The 20,098-nt window shown below is 47.6% G+C and overlaps 8 protein-coding genes across 10 annotated transcripts; 1 reads left to right on the plus strand and 7 right to left on the minus strand.

Moving 5' to 3' along the window:
- Positions 1 to 128: 128 nt before the first annotated feature.
- On the minus strand, positions 129 to 1,956 carry E1B28_003857 (uncharacterized protein; the record flags this gene model as incomplete). The annotated part of the gene is made up of 8 exons (XM_043148296.1): positions 129 to 293; positions 351 to 436; positions 495 to 567; positions 627 to 737; positions 794 to 1,172; positions 1,256 to 1,323; positions 1,427 to 1,538; positions 1,595 to 1,956. The coding sequence occupies 8 exons, from the start codon at positions 1,954 to 1,956 to the stop codon at positions 129 to 131; spliced, it is 1,356 nt and encodes a 451-aa protein (XP_043012888.1).
- A 3,938-nt stretch (positions 1,957 to 5,894) lies between these two features.
- E1B28_003858 (uncharacterized protein) lies at positions 5,895 to 9,725 on the minus strand (the record flags this gene model as incomplete). The annotated part of the gene is made up of 12 exons (XM_043148297.1): positions 5,895 to 6,144; positions 6,202 to 6,437; positions 6,491 to 6,641; positions 6,703 to 7,160; positions 7,227 to 7,317; positions 7,372 to 8,040; positions 8,090 to 8,332; positions 8,385 to 8,557; positions 8,605 to 8,635; positions 8,688 to 8,729; positions 8,784 to 9,485; positions 9,541 to 9,725. 12 exons carry the CDS (start codon positions 9,723 to 9,725, stop codon positions 5,895 to 5,897), a joined length of 3,231 nt encoding a protein of 1,076 aa, XP_043012889.1.
- A 107-nt stretch (positions 9,726 to 9,832) lies between these two features.
- On the minus strand, positions 9,833 to 10,200 carry E1B28_003859 (uncharacterized protein; the record flags this gene model as incomplete). Its single annotated transcript, XM_043148298.1, has 2 exons — positions 9,833 to 9,942; positions 9,996 to 10,200. 2 exons carry the CDS (start codon positions 10,198 to 10,200, stop codon positions 9,833 to 9,835), a joined length of 315 nt encoding a protein of 104 aa, XP_043012890.1.
- A 145-nt stretch (positions 10,201 to 10,345) lies between these two features.
- On the minus strand, positions 10,346 to 11,820 carry E1B28_003860 (uncharacterized protein). The gene is made up of 5 exons (XM_043148299.1): positions 11,717 to 11,820; positions 11,488 to 11,662; positions 11,255 to 11,353; positions 11,125 to 11,194; positions 10,346 to 11,071 (listed from the first exon to the last, which is right to left on the minus strand). The coding sequence occupies exons 2-5, from the start codon at positions 11,643 to 11,645 to the stop codon at positions 10,490 to 10,492; spliced, it is 909 nt and encodes a 302-aa protein (XP_043012891.1). The 5' UTR covers positions 11,646 to 11,662; positions 11,717 to 11,820; the 3' UTR covers positions 10,346 to 10,489.
- Positions 11,821 to 12,378: 558 nt separating this feature from the next.
- E1B28_003861 (uncharacterized protein) lies at positions 12,379 to 14,404 on the plus strand. Of its 3 annotated transcripts, XM_043160722.1 has the most exons (10): positions 12,379 to 12,449; positions 12,501 to 12,546; positions 12,602 to 12,704; positions 12,760 to 12,875; positions 12,925 to 13,173; positions 13,222 to 13,560; positions 13,617 to 13,838; positions 13,894 to 13,959; positions 14,013 to 14,159; positions 14,214 to 14,404. In XM_043160722.1, the coding sequence occupies exons 1-10, from the start codon at positions 12,419 to 12,421 to the stop codon at positions 14,302 to 14,304; spliced, it is 1,410 nt and encodes a 469-aa protein (XP_043012892.1). In that variant the 5' UTR covers positions 12,379 to 12,418; the 3' UTR covers positions 14,305 to 14,404. The 3 variants fall into 3 exon arrangements, with proteins under 3 accessions (XP_043012892.1, XP_043012894.1, XP_043012893.1); XM_043160724.1 differs by having other exon boundaries at positions 12,379 to 12,546; XM_043160723.1 differs by having other exon boundaries at positions 12,384 to 12,546; positions 13,617 to 13,959; positions 14,214 to 14,399.
- On the minus strand, positions 14,400 to 15,412 carry E1B28_003862 (uncharacterized protein). The gene is made up of 2 exons (XM_043148300.1): positions 15,095 to 15,412; positions 14,400 to 15,040 (listed from the first exon to the last, which is right to left on the minus strand). Exons 1-2 carry the CDS (start codon positions 15,152 to 15,154, stop codon positions 14,666 to 14,668), a joined length of 435 nt encoding a protein of 144 aa, XP_043012895.1. The 5' UTR covers positions 15,155 to 15,412; the 3' UTR covers positions 14,400 to 14,665.
- Positions 15,413 to 16,046: 634 nt separating this feature from the next.
- Positions 16,047 to 18,493, minus strand: E1B28_003863 (uncharacterized protein; the record flags this gene model as incomplete). The annotated part of the gene is made up of 4 exons (XM_043148301.1): positions 16,047 to 16,643; positions 16,697 to 16,875; positions 16,930 to 18,088; positions 18,137 to 18,493. The coding sequence occupies 4 exons, from the start codon at positions 18,491 to 18,493 to the stop codon at positions 16,047 to 16,049; spliced, it is 2,292 nt and encodes a 763-aa protein (XP_043012896.1).
- A 332-nt stretch (positions 18,494 to 18,825) lies between these two features.
- Positions 18,826 to 20,069, minus strand: E1B28_003864 (uncharacterized protein; the record flags this gene model as incomplete). Its single annotated transcript, XM_043148302.1, has 6 exons — positions 18,826 to 18,999; positions 19,055 to 19,331; positions 19,385 to 19,530; positions 19,587 to 19,730; positions 19,788 to 19,852; positions 19,925 to 20,069. 6 exons carry the CDS (start codon positions 20,067 to 20,069, stop codon positions 18,826 to 18,828), a joined length of 951 nt encoding a protein of 316 aa, XP_043012897.1.
- Positions 20,070 to 20,098: the final 29 nt, after the last annotated feature.

Here is a 20,098-nt window from a genome sequence, read left to right on the forward strand (position 1 = left end):
TTTTTGATTTCGGTACGTTCTGCATGCAACGCTATAGTTTTCATAACACAATTATTTACGGTAACTGCTCCCCTCGAACTGGGTCTGGAAATTACAATGAAATCAAACAAAAGCAATCCCAGAAAGAATCAGATTACGGCACAACGAAAGTCACGGATTAAGGATACGAAATCGTTCTTCCGAGGAACAAGGCAAACAGGCCCACTGACATTATCGGATTCTCGCATACGCCAGTAATGGTCGTTATGCTGAGAAGCATGAGCATTGTAGAGAAGAGTGATATAGGCAGTGATCTACGTGAATATCAAGTCAAATGACATGAACAAAGGGGAATAAAAGTAGATACTGACCAGGCCAAGCAGGAGATAGGCCAGTAGTATCCGATAATCCCAACTGGTGGTAATGGTGGCTTGGATAGGAGTGAGAGACGCGCAACCTACCGTCATAGAATGAAAACTCTGTAACAATCCACCGTCAACAAGATACGAGCATACCGTCGTTGACCGTTATATCGAACAGCTTCTGGACCCTTTTGATTAGTACCGGATCGTCAGGCATCTCAAGATCCTAAGGTGATTCGTAAGAAGGTTATCTTGCGGTCGAAGTTCAGTGGTATATTTACGAACCTCCTCGACCAAGAGGGCAACCCAGTCATCATCATGCGTGATAACAACCTTAACATCGTCCCCGACCGAGCGTAGGATATAGTCGTTGATGACATCTAAGGGATGGTAAAGCTGAAAGATTCCAGAGGGTTAGAGTTTGCAAGGAGTAGCAGGAGCATGAGTCAAACCTCTAATAATGGAACGAAATCGTCTTCTTCTATACTAGTATCGCTCGAGTCGTCGAGCACGCACGACGCCTCTCCTACTTCATCCAGCACTTCAAGTGAACCAGACGCACTGCATGCAAATGACGTTTCTGCAGATGCACCGGATGTCGACAAAGACAAAGATGGTGACCCAGACCCAGATGAGGAAGAACGCCCGCGACCGAATGGACAATGAGTACCTTTCTTGCCAAGAACGTCCCTCCACGATGATTCGTACGTGCTCGTAACCTCCACAGTCGACCCACGAAGAAATGCTCTCAATTTGCGACGAAAGGATATCCGAAAGCCTCGAATAAACAACGCCTGGTTGTGTTTGCCATTATTGTTGGGTGGAGAATGTCTGCGGGAAAAGGTTCCATGAAATGAGGAGTGTGATAACCTGAAAGAACCGTCTCCGATCAAACCGCCCGAGTTGAAACTTACCTCGAAGTTCTGTTCTTTCCGATTATTGCAGTAAACTGCATTCTCCCAGCAATCGGTTTTGTCGAAACCTGTAATGAAGTAGATAGCTCCATTTCCGATCTCCATCCCAAGCCTGTCATTCATGAATCGATACCAGCTTTCCGCGTGTCGTTCAGCATATTCGCGAAATACGGCAAGATTCCTAGAATTAACGCTGTGGGCGCCGTTGGGGGGGAAAATAACCGCGCCTTGATCTCGAGCAAAATTGATTCTGAAACCAGCTCCACCTCCCACCGGAATCCCGCTGAAGCGAAATACAGTCATTATATATCTGTGTGGGCTTTAGAAAATTTCACTGACGGTAGTCGAGCTGAAGCTTCGATTTCCAGATTCCGCAACTCCGCACCAGCGCTCAATACGAGATCGCCTGGTGGAAAGTAATGAGGGGTTGTACGTTTTGAGCCATTCCATGTTAGCTGCTGAAAGCCATCCGGGACTCCGCCCTGATTCACGGGGTCACTTGAGGAACGGCAGGCGTTGAAGGCGAAGTCATAACAACCCTCATCCCTCAGAACCCCGACATCACCAGCCTGTAAACCCGCCTCGCGATATTCAGATGGCAAATCCTCATTTGGTTCAGGAACCCATAGAGCACAACCGCGGCGAAGTGGGTATAGTGCACGGGCGTATATCTGGCTTGCCTGTTCGGTTTTGTCCATCATTGACCATGGAAAGTGGCGGTCGGGGTTAGATGACTATGCTGCGGGTGTGAGCAAGGCAGATTATCAGGAATGAGTTAAGAGGGAGAATGGGATCGAATTGTGTAGCCGAGGATTTATGCTCCAAAAATCCGCCCCGTCCAATGCGAGATAGTATAGGTTAGAATAATAAACTGCTGTGTCAACACTTATAGATTGTTGACATCGATAGACCCGCATCTCATTTACAACAGCTTTTTCATCAACTCACATGTCAAAAGAACAAATGAGTCAAGGTCCATGTACTTACAAGGATAGATCGATCAAGAGTGGCATAGTTTGAACACAAGAAGCGTGAAAGCAAGGAGGCACAGCGGGAAGGTAAGACTCGGCATGTGATACGAATCTTTGCCTGGTGGCAGAAGTAATAAAACGTGTTGGCAGGGAGGCTGGGAGAAGTGGAGGAGTCACAAGTACGTGACTTCATTGAAATTCCATTCGACACTGTTCAACCTTACGTTCTCATTACCTTCCCTTGACAAGGTGGAAGCCACTGCACCCGTTCCTCGCAACTGCCGAAATACATGATGACGCGACGCCTGCCTTCAACCAAATCTTCGAGATGGGTAGAGTCTCCGAACTTGCAAGACAGGATTTCAATTGCGAAGTTTCTGGGCTCAAGCCGAGTCATGCTCGACTTTATGCGAACGTTCGAGCACAATACAGCCATATATCTTCTCAGAAGGGGCGGTGATCCATCATCGGGAAAGTTGTATTTTCTCCTGAACCAAGGTTAATTGTACTTCTTAGTTATGGAATACCGAAAGTAGAAGAGAACCCGAGAAACGTTGGACAAGCACTCTGTATGGCGTTGTGATCGTTTTCGTTTCTCAATTCAAGTCAACAGCTATCTGCTGCCTCTTGCAATTTCCAATCCATACGGATACCACGATCTTGGGATAATCACGGATATACTACGTGGGCAGCTTCAGCTCACTCAACCTATCGCTATCGTCCCGAATCTATTGTTTTTTTTCAAACCACTTTCAGCGCGAACATTCCTACCCATTGGATTGAGTCAGATCGACGTTCTGATGCCACCACCGGTGGGACTCTCCTCACTGACACGTTGCATGACCCACTGAAAACAATTCGCTTTGAATATCATCGTGCTCCGATGTTACCTAGGGTCATATGCTTTTCATTTGGTACCGGGTATCCGTTTGGATGGACAGCGCTCTCCATCATCCTTTGGCTGCCAGTGTGTCCCTCGCTTGTTGCTCTTCGCAACGTTCTTGGAACCTTTCTGTCTATGTATCCTTCAATTCTGACCTACTTCACACCCTGGTCTAATCTCCTGCTTTCGAAATGTTTTCACCTTCCGCCGCCGTGTAATGTGTACCCTGTGGGCGTCGTTTCATTTGCAGCCCATTCTCGATCCTTCCTAATACCCACCGCGCTCCTACGTCGGGGCTACTTTGAGGAAAATCTAGTCCTCGTTAGCCAGGCATCGGCGACCGTACATGCACGCTATCAGGAATCGATGCAATGCGACCTTAGTCGACTGAATGGTCCAAAATATTTTCAGGTAGAGTAGAGGGTTCAATAAGAGAGAAGTCCACTTTGATAGAGCGTTGAGTTGATTCCGGTACGCCGTAATAAGAATTGAGGTGTAGCTTACATAGTTGAAGAGAGTCCGGTGTTTGCGCAGAATCATCAAGGAGGGTGGAGGATGGTGAGTGAATTCGTGCCAGGGTGACCAAAGAAGTCCCATGAATCGCCCATTTCCTTCTCTAGCCTCCTCTCCAGGAGACGCCTATCCTAAGTGATAAAACTCCCATTGCGGATCCCTGATTATCAGCCGAGATGTCTGTCCTTCCAACAAGAACGATGTGCCCGACGTGTTGCGTGCAGCGTAAATCACGGAGGGACATGAGGAGTTGTCGATTTCTGTACTAGTTTCCCTCGCCTAGACCGCGAAGGTGCCGAGCTCATGTCTCTATCCAAGGGGCCACCGTCCGAGACATCCGGTGATATCAACCCTCGAGAGAGGTCGTGGGAAGAGATGCCTGGCCGAGCGGCGGCGAGGCGCGGGGAATGAAATTCACGACGGCATGGTAGACGAAGCCATCTAACGGTCGACGATGCTGTCGATCTCTCCTAATTCTCTCAGCCCAACTCTGTTGTTCTTCTTACTCTGAATATATTTACAATCATCGTGCTGTCTTTTCCAGCCTTTCGACTACGGTCTGAGTGAGGGTCAAAGACCTCTTCCTACCCGTGTTCCCTTCGTCTATCCTCCTCAATATCAGAACTGTTATTAACCGCAAAGTTGGAACGAAATTTTAAGTTTTCGATAAGTTCTAGTGCAAGCTTGAGTCGGTTGAAAACCACACCGTCGCGTCGCGTTCTTGGTAAGGTAGACGACTTTCATAATCAACCAACCCCGCGTGGCATCCGTCACGCGTTACCATTTCACCATATCGGGTAATCAGGGTACTCACTTGAGGGTCTTTCGTCTTTCTACTGCGCTACACATCTTATATCACCAATGTTTTTTCGGAGAATCACTTTAATTAGTACTATATAGCTGCTGCCCAAGTATTGTGACATTACAATTCAAACTCAAGTCTCTGATATACTTTTAATGAATTTAGTTGTGGTTTCTAAGTTTATGGAAGTTCACCAGTGCTCCGATTCCTCAAAATCCTTCAAACAATCATTGGGATGCACCTATGGCCATGTAAAGGATGTGAGCCATATGTGCTGCTTCCTCGACATGCAAGTGTAGTTCTTGTCAGTGGTGCCATCAGAAATCACTATGCTGGACTAAAAAATCCTATCAGGGGTCCGAGATCTGGATAATTAATCGATTTTTTTCATACAACTTACTTCTTTTACCCAACTCTATAGATCTCCGAAGACAGACCTGACATTGTGTATCTGATTCACAGTGGAAGAGGTAAAAGCACGAAAATTGGATATAAAAGGGTCGTCACGCTCAGCCACGCGGGGTTGGTTGATTATGAAAGTCGTCTACCTTACCGTCATTTGACCTTGCCGTCCCTGTGCCGCCAGCAACAAGCTGACCTGCCATAAAGGATTCCCACGACCTCTCTCGAGGGGTTGATATCACCGGATGTCTCGGACGGTGGCCCCTTGTCTCTATCGCCTTGGTCGGGTGGAGGAGCTGGAATACTGCGTGGATATTGATATTTCAAGCAGGTATATGGCATGGAATGTTCATGAGATGGAGATCCTGTATCATGTAAGTATCCTCGATTCAGTCTGTAGACAGCGACAGTAGCTCATGAACACACCTTTCACTCTCACCGAGACTGTCGACCTGGTAACCAAAACGGTATTGCAACCTTGACGGAGTGTTCTCTTGATAGATGGATCCCTACGAAGGAAGCTCAGCATTTCACTCGTCCAACTATAAGAACTCTTCACATTCTGACCGTCGTTTTGGTACTAACAGCCTTCATAGTATCGATATACTATGTTTTTGCTAGATCCCCCGTCCCAACTTTCCGAGTCTTTCTTTTCTTTCCCTTCGTTTTGACACCGGCTTGAGGCTGTGAAGTGCTGAGAGTCTTCGCGTTGTGAAGATAGACACTAGCCTAGTACAAAAAATTGAGGCGATGGATGATATCTCGATTCGGGGCTGCATTTTGATTCGGTACGTCGTTCTTGTCCTTCTTAGCCAAATGGAAGGATTGAGAGTGAAAGTTGTAAAAGACGAGAGATGATGCGACCCTCATGTCGAACAAGCGCCTACAAACGCGGTGCGCGATCTCCAAGGAAGACGCCCGGCCACGCATAGTGAAGCTCTCACTAATTCTTTACCAGTATCCTTTGCAAAGACAATACTATGAGTTGGCGAGAGAGAGAACACTTAAAAAGTACTCATACACGATTCATTCGACATTGAAAGGGGGGAAACAGGTAACAAGCTGGAGTTAAGCTTCATAATCACCAACGGGTCTCTGAGTCACTACCGTCGACTGTTCCTCTGACCTTGCCAACTTAGCATACCAAGACTTTCCCCTGACAAGCGCCTTCCACAATTCACAAGACACAACGAACACAAAAGTCATGCCAACGACAACACCCCATTCCCAAGTGATTGCCGTTTGATGGAAGACCTTGGTGTTCAATCCAGGTATGTAAATCGTCAACGGAACGCTAGCGCATCCGATGATAACCGACCTAATCAGATCGGGTCAGAATCCACGCACCCTTGCTTCCCCTAGAGTGAAGACGCACCAGAACAAAACTTGATTTCCCCACAAGTCGACCCAGAATGGCTGTCCGGGAGTCATGTTCGCAAGGGGACGATCGAGGGACATGAGCTCCCAGGAATAAAACAAGATGTCAAATATGAGCGTCGCAAAGACAGTGGAGCGAGCACGGAACACAGGGCTACAGGCTCCAAGATCCGTTGCCTCGTTACAGTCGCTTCCTAAACGACCATCGAAGCCACCGTACATGACTGCAACCCACTGTAAAGAAAATGTATGAGTAGAGAGGTTGTAGATCATAACGAGGAACTGACGCTGAACATGGAAGTGGCACCCATAATTACACCGTAAAAAATAACATCAATGATGACTGGCCAAGTAAAGATACCGTCTTTCATACTGTGGGGAGGTCGTTTCATCACGTTGACAGACGCTTTCTCGAGGCCCAATCCGAAGGCAGGAGCACTAAATAGAGATAATAAACACAAGAGCGACAAAGGTAAAGTAACGAACGAATTAAACCGACCTTGAAGTGATCATATTAATCCACAACACCGCCAACGGACTCAACGGAAAAACAGACTCTCCATGATGATCTTTAAATGCCAGCCCGATGACCAGAAGCAAGACCTCTCCAACGTTCACAGTGAGCAAGTGAAGAATAAATCGCTGGATGTTATCGAACAGTCTTCGGCCCTCGCGAATAGCAGACCGAATGGAGTCGAAATTATCATCAGTCAACACCAAATCCGAAGCGTCTTTGGCAACATCCGATCCAGCCATACCCATCGCAATTCCAACTGGGGCCAAAGAGAGAGCAGGAGCATCGTTGACACCATCACCAGTCATGGCGAGATACTTTCCCCTACGATGTCCAGCTTCAATCATACGGACCTTGGTTTCGGGGGAACAACGTGCGATGACGAGCGGAAGAGCAGGAAGCGCGTCGATTTCTTGGTTCGTAAGCTTGTTGAATTCCGTCGCCTAAGAGGACAAAGTATTAGTAATTACCAGGAGCTCTGAGACTGCAAAATAAAAGCCTTTATTTACGTGCATGATCACACCCTTGGGGGCGTCCGGCTCCACGATCTTGAGCTCCTTGGCGATAGCTGTCGCAGTGGCAGCATGATCACCAGTCAACCTGTTGCGTGGATAGTCTCCTCGTCGAGATATAGTAAGGAGTAAAGCGACTCACATATGCACAGTGATACCCGCCTCCTTACAGGCCCTCACAGCGGAGATACTCTCTGGGCGGGGAGGGTCGTAAATGCCCACGAGACCGAGGAAAACAAAATCGCGTTCGACTTCCTCTCGAACGAGACACCCCAAAGGATCCTTCTCTTCGATATCTCCTCTGAGATCAAACCTCCTCGATGCCAGTGCCAACACTCGTAATCCCTGAGCAGCAATATCTTCCACTGAAGTCAAGATGACGTTCCGAGCAGCCTCGTCGAGGGGGGCAACTTCCGCATTGGTTATAACGTCGTCCTTCTGGGTTAACCCAGCAACTTTGCCGTTTTTCAAGTATAAAGTACTAGCATCCAAAACACGTTCGACGGCGCCTTTGAGGAGAAAAAGTGGCTGCAGAGGGTGGAGAAGATCGACATAGACTGTGGACATCCGTTTGAGGGAGGAGTCGAAGGGAAACTCGTTCTTTAATTGATACCGCTTGGAGCTTTGTGTTGGACAATTCTTCTCATCCAATACTGTGTCGATCGTGTCTCCATCGGAAGAGTTTAATACAGAATCAACAATGAGATAAGGCCGACCCATTTGCAGCTTGTGGGCGAAGACTTGGAGAGCCACTTCCGTCGGGTCACCGGTGCTAGTCCAGACATTGTCGTTTTCTTTGTCCTTGGTTATCCTACAGCATGTTCAATGAGGATCGGTCGTATCAACTAGCGGTGACTCACGAAGCAACATTGCATAGCGAAGCGACTGTGACAAGTTCCTTTAACCCGGAATCCATCCCAATTGGATCAATAACAACTTGTTTCTCATCATGACCTTCCAACACGCGACCCTCGGGGTTGAGTGCACCAGAGGTGGATTCGACATCGAACTCCCTGGGTGAGGAATCGGATGATGGTATCCAAACCTTTTTGACAATCATCTTGCCTTGCGTCAGCGTGCCAGTCTTATCAGAGCAAATGTCACTTGAACACTAATGAGCTGATTTGATGCAGCCAAACAGAAGCGGACACATACGTGATACCACCGAGGGCTTCAAGCGCATTGAGTCTTCTAACAATAACGTGTTCTTTAGCCATGCGAATCGTTCCGGCTGACATTGTGATAGTCAAGACGGCAATGAGACCCTCAGGAATAACACCAATAGCAAGCGCGATGGCATAAACTGCGACTTCGGTAGATATTTCGAACTAGTCACCTTTAGCGTAGAGTCCGGAGTGCGGTGAATTCGACATACCTTCGCAATCCCGAATACAACGATCGTCAAACTAGATTCAAATTCGTAAATATCAAACCATCGGATATAAAAAGAAAACTCACATGATAGCTGCGACAAGCAAAACATACGCAAGTTTGCTGAGCCTATGAGAGGGTCAATGAACATTTTTGTTGGAATGAGAGACTTTGGGGACATACTTGATTTGCAACGGCGTACCAGTCCTAAGACCTGCCAGTGTCATAATCTTCTCATATATACGGATGCTCTTAGGTAACTCTTCTTTCCCATCCGGACGACTTTTACTCATAGAGAAAGCAATGCCACCCACTTGGGTTTGCATTCCAGTCGCCACAACCACACCACACCCGCGACCCTTCGTGACTACGGTACTGGCAAAAGCCATATTCAAAAGATCACCTACACCAATAGTCGACGCTTCGCCGGTAGACTCGACTTCAACTTTCATGGCATCAGTGTTCTTCTGAACAGGTAACGCCTCCCCAGTTAATAGCGCCTCATCGATCTCCAAATTCAAGACAGAGATCAATCGCAGATCGGCAGGTACAACGTCGCCCATCTTGATATTAACAATATCTCCGGGCACGACATTTCGAGCTGGTACAGAAACGGGTTCTCCATCTCGGATGACATTGGCAGTGGGCGACGAGAGGGATCGTAGAGCGTCCATACTCTTCTCTGCTTTGTATTCCTGAAAGAAACCGACGATAACGTTGATGGCGATGACTGCAGTGATAACTGCGCCTTCGACCCAATCTTGTACACCGTACGAAAGGGCCATAGCGGCAACGAGGACGAGCGTGAGGGCATTTGCGACCTGGCGAACGAGTACTTTGAGAACGGAGGTGCCACCGCCCCCATCGAGGACGTTCTCGCCATATCTGTGCAATGGACCGTCAATTTTGTCATATACCCAGAGTCAGACTGGGCACTCACTCCTCAAGTCGGACTGTCGCGTCCCTATGCGAAAGACCATCCAAACCACGACTATTCAGGTGCTTCACAACTTCCGGGGCATTGCGAGTGTAGGGAGAAAGAACATCTTGAAGTCTGTTCGTGGAAGGTTTTGTTGAGGTATGCGAGGTTCGTCCATTACGAGGCTGGTAAGAAGCTTTTTTCATGCCAGGGGAACCATGATCGCTCACGAAGGCCCTTTAAATGGCTGGGTCGTCTTGGCCTGCTCGAAGGGGGTCATGAGACTATGGAGGGACTCGCCAAGCCAAGGCAACTAGGTCGTCATCTTTGCGTTCCTCAGCACTACCTTCAGTGCCAGACTAGGCTGTGATAGATAGATAGATAGATAGATTGTGTGCAGATAACCCTCCACATCATGCTTGTCTTTGTGTTGAGTTCTGAGCATACCGACGGGGAATAAAAGAAAGAAAGCTCACATAAAGTGACGGTTGAAATTTCGCTTCTCAATGACACCGTCTCATCATTCATGACATTATTCTTGGCACGGGCTGCTTCAATACCACTGAATATTATCATATTCTTCCCGGGTTTGACATTTATTCGTGGTGTGAGTAACCTAAGATCTTGCTGATACTCAAGGTAATAGAGGGAGTCCCCCTTGCGTAGCTTGACGTTCAACATTCAGCGCATGGAGACGTTGCGCCCAGAAATCCCAGACCGGATTAGTTCGATCGCAGCGAGGAGCTGCACAGCAAAGTGGGGAGCAGTAACGAGGTCTGTGGTGCGAAGAAGAAACAGGCTGGCGCACCTCGGGCGCTTATTTTATGCCTCAATCACTGTGTAAAATTGAATTATATCGTTAGGGTATATAATACTACACACAGTACGGGGTCCATAGAAGGATTTAAACCCCTATGATAATACACATATCCGAACCGTATCTAGCCCACATTTCGAACAATCTAAGTCTCTAAGCCTCCGGCGCAACTCCATTCGCTGAATGTCCATTAGCAAACGCCGCCTCCTTCTCCTTCTCCTGGCATTCAGGCATATTCCAAGGTCCTGCATCACTCAACGAACATCCACCTGGACACTCACATTTTCCACCGAGATATTTTGGTAGGTTCTCGGCTGGGATCTGTTTCAACAACTCGGGCTGGTAGTTGCTTCCCAAAATTGCAATCTTCGCGGCCGTCACCTCATCCAACCACGGTTTAATTAACGACCACACGGTACTAAAGAGGTACGGCGCGTTGACGATGTAGAATTTTCCCATAGATTCAGGGTATCGGTTTTGGCCTATAGCTATTGCTTGACTGACGTAGTCTTTTACGTGGTAAAAGTTGGTGAGGGAGATATATGAAAGGTCGAGGATAGTGCAAGAAGTTTCAACGGGGTAACCGACTAATTTGGAGCAGGCGGGAAGCCGGGTGGTAATGAATTTCTCGTAGTCCCAAACGAGTTGTTTGATTAGGCGGTCTTGGGTAGTCAAGCCGTAGAGGGCTTTATAATCGAAATTGCCTAAAAGCTCAATATATATGGGTCTACCGTCCTGTAGCAAGCTACCAGGTCAGTCTCAATAAGAGAAAGCGATGACAGACAGACCTTATCCATCTTGTGATAATATTGTGGGTAGTATTTATCGACCTGCTCCTTTTCCTTGAAGTCGAAGTTCCTGCATACGGTCAATACGTAAGTACTACACTCCCCCAGAACGTTTTTGAATTGAATTCACTTCATGATATCATCAACACCAACTTCTTGTCTCCACTTCTCGCAGTCAAGGAGCATCGCCTTGGCTGCAGTAACATCGAATTTGCGCGCCCGGAGGAACCTAGGTTTTCATGCAATCAGATGAGAGCTCACAACCAGCGAAGAGTAAAAGAAAGGTAGGTCGTTATTTGCCGTTCCTGTTCTTGATCAAGAGAACGGACCGAGATCCACCAATATAAAATCCAAATACCCCACCTCAGGAGAGTCGCATCGTCCATCCTCTCTTCAACAAAATGACCTTCTTCTGTCAGCTCCTTCTTCAACTGTTCCAACGCATGCAACTGTAGCTGAGTCAAGTTCCCCATTCGTCCAGGTAGCGGTTTGTAGTCCCGATTGGTAACACCTGCGGGCATAGGGCTGGTGCTGGCACCTTGTACTTGAGAGTTTGAAGTCATTCTCTGAAATTATAAGGAGACGAAAGGACCGTTGAATGAATCGCTGTAAGAGAAGTTTTAATGATTGGAGTTGATCGTGTAATAAGAAAAAGAGGAGAGATTATTATCGAGCTGCAGCTCGGCTGTAGAAAATTGAAAGGAGATAAGTTTATGTAAGCAGTCGGTCATAACCAATCACGGTCATGGGTTCGATGGAATTCCATTGGAGTTGTTTGCCGACTGTTGCAGAGGTCCCCGCCTCTCCCGCCACCCCCGAGTCGGTTTTTAACTGGCAATGGCAGGCCAATGTTGTACAATCAGTAACTTGCAACCTCTGCAACCACATCTATGGGAGACACTGCAGAAGAGCCATTCAAATGAGTTCCGCAGTTCGCTAGAAGATGCCGTATATCGGCAGAGGAAAACTTGAATGCAACTTGAATGTGCAATGAGGGCCATCTGAAAAAACGCTTGAATGCCACAACCGTAGAGGGTACGTATTTTTCTGCTTCTTGATGTTGTACACTCTCGGAAAATTCCTGGATTTTGAGGAAGCATTCCCTGTGGCACTCAAACGTGGAGAGACCGAACTTTGTCCAACAAACTTGATCGGATAAATGGCGGAAGTAAGAGAACGGAATTAACGGTCCGCGGACCGTGTAGCCGGTGAAAGTGTGAAAGTATATAAAAAGCCAGCTTTGGAAGCTCATTTTTCTCATTCATTCTTTTAGCCGTGTCTATCATCCTCTACCATGCCCACGATAACTGGATACGAGACTCATGGTTCGAAAACTATGCCAGTGGGAGCATCTTATAGCTGACGAGCAATCATAGACGTCCGGTTTCCTACATCGTTAACTGGAGATGGAACCGATGCTATGTGGGTCTATAGTCAACAAAAGGAATGTTTCAAAACTCAACATATAATCATGCAGGAACACCGACTGCGACTACTCTTCGGCTTATGTCACACTCAAAACGGATTCAGACCTAGTTGGGCATGGAATGACGTTTACCATCGGTCGTGGAAATGAAATCGTGAGGTTCCCAATACACCAGACTATCCACGCGACCTGATAGACTGAACGAAAAGGTAATCGAAGCAATCAAAGAAGTCTCCAAACGCCTCGTCGGTAAAGATACCGAAACCCTTTTCGCCGACATGGGCAAGACCTGGGACTACCTCATGGCCGACCCTCAACTTCGTTGGTATGTTTCTGTTGAATCACATTGAATACATTGATGTACTCTTTTTCAGGATTGGCCCAGAGAAAGGTGTCATTCACATTGCTTCAGGCGCTGTCAATAACGCTCTTTGGGATATGTACGCACGCGCTCGCCAAAAGCCATTATGGAAACTTGTCGTCGACTTTACACCAGAGGAACTCGTCCGTTCTGCAGCATGGCGGTACATTTCTGATGCGATCACAAAAGAAGAGGCTTTGGCGATGTTGAAGGAGAAGGAAGCATCCAAGAATGAACGTGAAGCGTTTGTTCGTGAAGTTGGGTGCGTACCAGAACGATGACTGTCTTTCTTAAATAAACCCACCCACAGATACCCCGCATACGTTACTTCTGCGGGCTGGCTTGGATACTCAGATGAGAAGGTTGCTCGTCTCACAAAAGAAGCTGTCGCTGCTGGTTTCAACCATTTCAAGATGAAGGTCGGGGCTGACCAGGCTAACGACTTGCGCCGTGGCAAGATCATTCGATCAATCATCGACGACCCGCAATACCTTCCCTCTGGAGCGAAACCCAGAAATCCTGATAGTGAAGACTTGAAGGGCAAGAACGCGGGACCGACTGGTGCTGTTCTTATGATCGATGCAAACCAAGTTTGGGACGTCCAACAGGCGATCGATTATGTGAAGGGCCTGCAGGATATTAAACCTTGGTGTGCTCTTGTACTGTTCGTAGTATAACAGAAACTAACCTGTGCATCTCTACCAGGTTCATCGAAGAACCTACCGCACCGGACGACATTCTCGGTCACGCTGCGATCCGGAAGGGTCTGAAACCCTATGGTATCGGTGTAGCGACCGGGGAACACGCACATAACCGAATGGTTTTCAAGCAACTACTTCAAGCAGAGGCTATCGACGTTTGCCAGATCGATTCGTGTCGACTGGCCGGTGTCAGCGAGGTTATCAGCGTGTTACTCATGGCTGCAAAGCAAGCGTCAACTACCATTCTCTTTTCACCTCGTTCACCTTTATTATTCTTTTAGATTCGGTGTTCCTGTTTGCCCACATGCAGGCGGTGTCGGTCTCTGTGAATATGTCATTCACTTGAGGTATGGCTGGTACTTGTTACTCTTGATTTTCCTGGTTCTGAGTCATATTGTAGTCTGATTGATTACATCTCCATCTCGGGAACCATGGAGCGAAACGTACTCGAGTTTGTCGATCACCTGCACGAACACTTCGTGACTCCTTGCTCAATCAACTCTCGTGGACGATACAATGTACCATCCAATCCTCACGAAGGATATAGGTTAGATCCGGTCTATTGGTCTCCAACACGATTCTGATCGCCTGTTTGCAACAGTATTGAGATGCATGCAAAGAGTATCACGGAGTACGAGTTTCCCAACGGCTCGTATTGGGTAGGAAGGAAGCGTGAGCAGGAAGGGACTTAATTTAAGTTTATACATGAAATTCAGACCCAGAAGACCGTTGTACAACTTATGTATCTATCTAGTAGCCTATTATCCAAAGTTGTTGTGATCCGATGCAGAGGATGACTCAGATTTCAAATCTCGAGTTTGTTCACCTTGGTAACCCGCGAATGAACCTCCCGTGTGTGCTCGTTCCCAGTTTCCGTATCACAAACGATATGGCTGCCCCTAGTTCGCTGCTCTAACACACTAAAACGCATCCCTGATTACCCATACGCGTCAAGACACGTTATAACATGTCACTTGCTTGTTGTTTCCATTCTGTTACCTAACTCCAAGGCAGCATATGAGCAAAGAGATCAGGTTCCAACAATGGATACAATTAATAAAGGGCAAGGATAGGCACAGGCAAAGGGTCCTCTTCAGGCTGAAACATGACAAGTTGAGATGTGCAAGGTAAACTTGAATGGCCCGTTGGGACTTTGATGATTATCTTCTGCCCAGCGACGCCAGTCATCAGGAAATCATTCGTAACCTCGATTTCGCGATCCAAGCGGTCGATCATGAAGACTTTTACATTATGCTCCCGCCAGTCGTAGAGGGTAGTGGATGCGAGATCGTGCGGCATGACGGTGCATCCCAAAATAACCTTCTCTCCAATCAACCGTGTATCCCAATAGACAAAGTCCAAGTCGAATCCATCTAAGTCCAAACGAATTCTTCGATCGGGGCCGTGAGTACCAGGAGTGTAGGGCATCTTTGTTTCGGATTCTGAGTAGAATAATGATAAAAAGAAGAACAAGTCACTCACCCCAAGATAATTGTATTCCACTACGTGAGGAAGTTCGGCATGCCTGATGTTTTCCTCCATCTGCCGAATAACACTCTCATCGCCCTGTCGTTTGGCAAGCTCCAAGCGTCTTCGATAGCAATCTATAACTCTTGGATCCTCGGTCAATGCTAGAGTGGAGCGACCGACAGTGTACGCGGAGGGGGACGACTGTATGGGGCCCAGGTTGAACAGTGGGAAATGTGGCTACGGGGGTCAGAGGACTGGCTAGGGTGAGGCTAAAGAATAGAGTTGTGAGATGAACTGAACCATGGATTTTGCCTCCAGAGAGCGGGGAACACACACTTTCGATGACATGTGGAGAAAGAAAGAAAGAATTGCAATACAGTAGGGGCGAGGGACAACTTCCGAACACGTGAGTGCGTGCGGAGTCCGGGCCGTTAAATAAACAATAAACCAGGGATGTGAGTTGCCCGGCGATGGGATTAGTAGGGCAACCCGGCCTTACATCTTTCCTGATGCTTCGTGGAGACATCAACACTCTGAGATACTTAAGCCCATCAGAGGAGTGGAACACACCTACTTGGAATGTTTCAAGGGAAGAAATATCCGAGTATTGTCGATTACCGACAGCATTCCATCCCTGCCGCTGCCACGAACGATCTGTAGAATTCGAACCTGTTTCAACCAACGGAGCATCACGAGCCAGTAGTCGATTATATGTTGCTGTAGAGTTTCTTCACTAATATTGCCTACATGGTTTTCATTGGTTCTACGGGGCTGCTTCATAACGGCCAAGTTTCGACCCTTGATCTGCAAGAACATAGATGGACGCCGTACGCAGTCCTTCCCTCGAATTTTTCGAGGCGTAAGTCGTGCGATCAAAAGGACAAGTGTATGCGATTCAAATCGACGAGGCCCATCCAAGACACAGAAGGTAAGTATGCTACATCCCAAACCAATATCCCTTTTATTATTTGGTCTTCTGTCGCTTATTGGAAGAAGAAATATCAGCGGGGAGATGTCCATCCAGACCCAACCTATTGGACGTGTTTAGAGTGTCAGAGCTCCTCTTCGACGCTGGAGTGGTGACGAGTGGGTGATGTGAGTTCACAACGAACTCTATTTCCTCCGGAGGATCTGGCATGGTCTTGAGATGTTCCCTTATGGTGTTGTGCATCCAATGTCTGTCCTCCAAAAGCTTCATATTCTCATCTCGTAGTTTCTTCAGTATGACGGCAAGCTCAGGGGATTCCTCCGCTATTTCTACGTAACGCCACTTGATAACATCGGCCAGCACAGTCAAGGTTTTCTGCAATCCCTGGTTAGCCCAGTCAAAGCGTTGATACAAGTTTTGAGTGAGTGCACCCTCTTTGTGGGTGCCAAGAGCATCTTCAAATAACGACATCAGCTGAGCATGCAGCTTCGTAGGGTTGTTGCTTAGTCCGTGTTGAAGGTGGAGCATGCTTAGGTAGACGATACTATGGAAACAGGACTCTCGGTCATCTATTCCACTCTGAACCACCCTAGGATCTAGGAGCAAAGCAGCCGAGAAAAACTGAAAGGTTCCCTGAATAATTGAGATTAATCAAAAGGTATGCCACGCGTGCGGAAATAACTTACTGATCGACCGGGAGATTGTGAGCGTCCCGTTCGGTTTAAATCCAGTGCATGGTCAAAATCGATGAGCATGCCTCTACGGACTTTACCTCCAGGAACTTCCGGGTATCGTTCCATGAGGATATTGCCTGGGGAGATATCTCGGTGAAGGATTCCAAGCACATGAAGAAGATATGAATGAGCTGAGGAAAGAACGGTAAGCCAACATATAATATGTATATTTAGAGGAAGCTTACCCTCCATCGCATCTGCAACACAGGTTAACATAGTTTTGGCGTTGGTAAATGTTCGTATGCTACGCCCAACTTCTTCGAGGAATATACGATGTACGATGAGTTGACGCGGTTCCCTCACGCAACCACATACCCACGATGCGTTCCAAAACAGGTGTCCTATGGACACCGTGCCAGGAACATCACCTCCTGTAATCATCCGGCAGAATCCCCTCGGAAAGTTCTTGTCCGTCTTCCTTTTGTCGTCAAGCCGCAGGTAGACTGTACTTTCTTTCAACGTAGTGCTGTAGTTCTGAGAGTGGAAGTGCTTCATAAAGCATATCGTCTCCTTGCCCAATCTATAGGCGAGTGAACGTTGAGTGGAGCGTCCGAAGGGGGTGTAGCAGTCGGGATAGAAAACGGGAGCACATATGACGAATTGTGAATCGCCAGTTGTGAGCGTACGAAACGCCTGACTACGAATGTCGCGGTTGTGAAGCTTTTTCGGAAATTCGAAGCGGCCATGCCACCCATCAGGGTGGAAGCTACGAAACGCCGCGCGAGCCAATTCGGCTTCCCCCTCTGTCGCGTAGGTGATCTCGGGATCATAACCGCGTTCTCCACGGTCCAGTTGTGCGAGGCGTCGATAGAAATCGAAGATCAAGTCGGGTTCTTCAGCATAATCGAATCGTTGTGAGACGATGGCGCAAGACCTGTCCCAGCGGATGATTCGAGCGTAGGCGTTGAACATGAGGAGCTGGAAAAAATGTGTGCGATATTGGACAGTCATTGCGGCAGCAGCATAGTATGCGAGCTGTCCACGACAGGATATGCCATCGTTGGTCGAGTTCTCGAACTCAAAATCCCCCCAGTCACGAGTAGAGAGTATGTTGGTGTTGTCATCCGCTGAGTCTTGCGTTGAATCTTCGATCTGTCGGTTCGTCTCCTTCTCAACGAACGGGTCAAAAGAGTTGCTCAACTTGAACTCTGTGTGAGTCTCGTGCTCTGAGAAGGAGACCTTCTTCCCATTGGCCCAAAGATGTTTGATTGAGGTGTCGACAACAGCGACATCGACAGCGAGCTCGCCACAATTTGGATCTTGATACGAGTGGACATCGTGGAACTCAAGCTCGACTTTCCTGCGTCCGTCATCTGGAGGGGGCCAGCCTTTGAGCGCATCAACCTGTAACTTGATTGAGTCCACCACTACAGTAAGTTTAAATTAACTCACAAATGCGGTGTACATCGCCGACTCTGATTCCATGGTGGCTACACTGATCAACTTCTCCCGCTGGGTCTCACTTGGCCTGTTCCTTTTGAAGCTGAGATCCTTGTAGGGCATGAATGTGTCAAAGAACTCTTGAACTGGCATTGGCCCGTAGTAATAGCCTTGAGTGTGATTCGCGACATCGATGCGTTTTTCGGGAGATGGGATGGATGGTTTCAGTGAGTATTTGTTCAAACGTGGCTGAAGGGGCGTAGTTTTGGTTTTGGATTCAGAATCAGGCTCAACTGATCTAGGGGGAGTGACGTTTCCTTGCGGGACTCCTGGTATACCCACCTGGGTATTTGGTTCAGCGGGCGCCATGTGGTTGTTGAGGTGAGGATGTGTGTGGCGTCGAAATGAGGTCTATTGTTGTGTGATTCTGTTTGACTATGGCGGGTTTAGAGCTCCGCTCTGTGCAACTTCAACAGGCTATATACGCCAAGGTGAAGGGACGTACGTGTTTCTCTTCGTTGAGAAGCATTCTATCTGAACGTTGTCACTTCCTTCTCCACATCACAGTTGCACGTGGATCCGGGTTGATTATTAACCATGAACGAAAGGCCGGCTTCTAAACGCGACAAATAGATTACATTACTGTAATGATAGTATGGGCCATCCACACTTATTAGAAGTGAGTACGAATTTCTGGGTATCTATGAGCGTCCAAGCCAGGCCCGAACATTTTCCTTCCCTTTTCCATCATTAGAGGAGTAAACAGCCAACACTCTCTCAGTTGCAAGTTCATCCACCAGCTCAATCGTCTTCCGCTTTGGTATTGGCGTCTGTGAGGGAGAAGAGGACGATGTGGAAAGTAAAATGCGCGTGCACTAAAAGGAATATTCTTCAGTTACGGAAAAGAACAACGCATCTGGGCAACCGTACCAATTTAAGGCCGAACCAAGCCCTAGTAGAGATCCCTTCCCCAGCGTTCTCGTCCAAATCGATATCTTCTGCTAAGGCTTTACCTTTGCCCTTCGACCTCACAACTTCTCCAGGCTCCAAGTCACGTTCAGCAATCTCGATGCAAACCGAGAACATCTTGAAAGCGAGAGGTATGTCGTTTGCGGTATACGCCGTTTCAGCAAATTGAAGGGTGTAGAAAGGGTTTTGAGGGGCAAGGAGAAGTGTATGCGAGAGAGACGATAAGGCGGAAGAGTATCTGTGCGACGAACTTGAATTGAGGATGTTGGCGAAGATCAACATGGCACGTACTGGTAGCAGGAAGAATAAATGTCTGCGAGCTCGACCCATGCTTCAAGATCGTTGTAGAACGTGTCAAGATACTCTTTGAGTTCTTCCACGGCTTTTTCAATCTTCCCTGTACGTCTGAGAATGGATATACGACGTTTCCACACAGCCTGCAGGACCCCTTCAGTGAGTACCTCATTGCCGTCTGGTGAAATCAGATACATACCGCATTAGCAGAGTCATCCTTCAATATATCGTCGTAAAACTTGAGAGCAATTTCCGGAGACTCCGAAGCCTCGATACGTATACCAGCGAGAACGTCCACACGTGTAGAGCCAGGAAATTTATCTGATAGCTTGTGGAGGCATTCCTGTATCGAATGGACGTGTCACTTTACATGCTTGATTGTTCGTAAATGAATACCCACATCCGCTATCTCAATATTTCCTACATCAATTGCAGCGAGAAAAACCTGCTCGAGGAAAGCCCAAGCTAGGACGGAAACAAACGACAGGAATCGAAATTTAGTTCAGATTTATGAAGACTTGATTGAGGAACAGTTACCGTCATCGCCTAACTTGGCCTCCGGTCTACCGTCTCTGAGAATTGCACTACCCTTCGCGAGAACATCTTGAGAAGCTCTTGTGCTATGTGCTCGATAGTTTGCCAAAGTTTTGAGGGCAGCTGACAACGTTTGAGTGCTACTCATCGCTGTTGTGGACTGAATTCGAAAGACCA

This window comes from Marasmius oreades, chromosome 2, assembly GCF_018924745.1.
Source record: "Marasmius oreades isolate 03SP1 chromosome 2, whole genome shotgun sequence".
Lineage (NCBI taxonomy): Eukaryota > Fungi > Basidiomycota > Agaricomycetes > Agaricales > Marasmiaceae > Marasmius > Marasmius oreades.